At 44.0% G+C, this 1,636-nt stretch overlaps 1 protein-coding gene across 1 annotated transcript; it reads right to left on the bottom strand.

The window, feature by feature from the left end:
• Positions 1 to 1,636, bottom strand: LOC115150134 (transcription factor 15-like). The gene is made up of 2 exons (XM_029693093.1): positions 987 to 1,636; positions 1 to 352 (listed from the first exon to the last, which is right to left on the bottom strand). Exons 1-2 carry the CDS (start codon positions 1,482 to 1,484, stop codon positions 287 to 289), a joined length of 564 nt encoding a protein of 187 aa, XP_029548953.1. The 5' UTR covers positions 1,485 to 1,636; the 3' UTR covers positions 1 to 286.

The following is a 1,636-nucleotide window of genomic DNA, read 5'->3' on the forward strand; positions in this document are numbered from 1 at the left end:
CTATGTAAAAATATATTTAATTTCAAAGCAAAATACAAAATGGTGTTGAAAAGGCAACCAAATAGTCTAATTTGTTCCTCCAAAATCACATTTCACCAAACTAGCATTATGAGAGGAACATTCTTTTCTCAAACAAACACATTCCTGATACTCATATTTTTGACAGTCTTTTTCCGAAATTCAAAGGCATTCTGGCCTATGTGTCGGTCTGTGTAGGAGTGATAGCTGGAGTTTTATCCCTGAGGTGCGGACTTGAACTAAACCATCTTTGGAGTTTGAGAGTTGTCTATCTTCGGCTCATTCGTAGTGCACGGGTTGCATGCATTTTCAGACAACCCCGACCACCTTTCCCCTGCAAAAATAAATGTCATGTTAGGTCAATGTTTTTCATTAACATCAGAATTGATTTCTGGAAAATTCTGAAGCGGGAACCATCTGCGACCAACATATGAATACTACATGCATCTTTGTCTTTGGCTTAAATCCATGCTCATTCTCCCTTGTGGATAATACAAATAGTTTAGTGAAATCTAATGTCATTGATATCAACAAACCCTTCCTGGGTTTTTCCTTTAAAGGAAAAGCAGACTGAAAATGATATTAATAAATGCACGATGTCCCAACAGGGATCATTTTCCATTGTGTGTTCTCTCTCAAGAAGCTGTTTGACAGATTTTAGCATGTTTGACAAATTGCCCTTAACTGATGGATGCCCATTATCATGAATCTTCAAGTGATATGGTAAGAAAGTATTTTATTATAGGCCTAGTATTGTTTTTATGCCATACTATCATTGTGAAATGACTATTTTTGTAAATGACATTGAATGCACAGCAACAGTAGACTATAATAACATGATGCAATACTAGCTGTCAAACGTGCCACGCGCCCACTTCAGAACCATAGGCTACTGCCTGTCTACTACGTGAAATAAGTTACATATATCTGAAGTTCATACTTGACATAGCACTGTCATGCACGCTTACCCCTTTCCGCTGGTTACTCAAGCAAAAGGTGCAGATTGTTCTGGGTTGCTTCCCCTCGCCATCTCCTTGCACGCGATACACTGCACTCAAGCACGGCTGCCCATCCTCGCACCCGTCCCCAAGGACAAGAATGTTGGCCAAGTGCGAGATGTAGCTGGACGCCAACCGGAGCGTTTCAATTTTGGAGAGCTTTCTGTCCACCGGCTCCGTGGGTATGAGTGTCCGGAGCGCGGTGAAGGCGGTGTTAACGCTTTGGGTCCGGTCTCGCTCCCTGGCGTTGGCTGTGTTGCGCTGTTTGACCACAACAACCCCACCGACTCCCACCACGCGGGAAATCTGCCGACAAGTCTTCTCTGAAGAGGCACAGCATCCATAGCTCTGGTCCGAGCTGCCGTCGCTCTCGCTGCGGTTCCCCTCGTCGTCCGACATCATGTTGAAGTCAGGGGGATATGAGGAGAAGGGGTAAGTTGCCACCGGCCGAAGCATGGTAAAGGCCATGGTAAACTAAAGTATAATGAAACTATTCCCTAGAGAAGGCAACAGTTTAATTTGTGGGCATGGACAGCCGTGGAGACCAGAACGTGCATAAGAATTCCACCTCGAATAAGATTATTTTTTGTTGACATATCCCCGTAGGATGGTGTGGCCAG

This window comes from Salmo trutta, chromosome 16 (assembly GCF_901001165.1).
Source record: "Salmo trutta chromosome 16, fSalTru1.1, whole genome shotgun sequence".
NCBI classification, from domain to species: Eukaryota; Metazoa; Chordata; class Actinopteri; order Salmoniformes; family Salmonidae; genus Salmo; species Salmo trutta.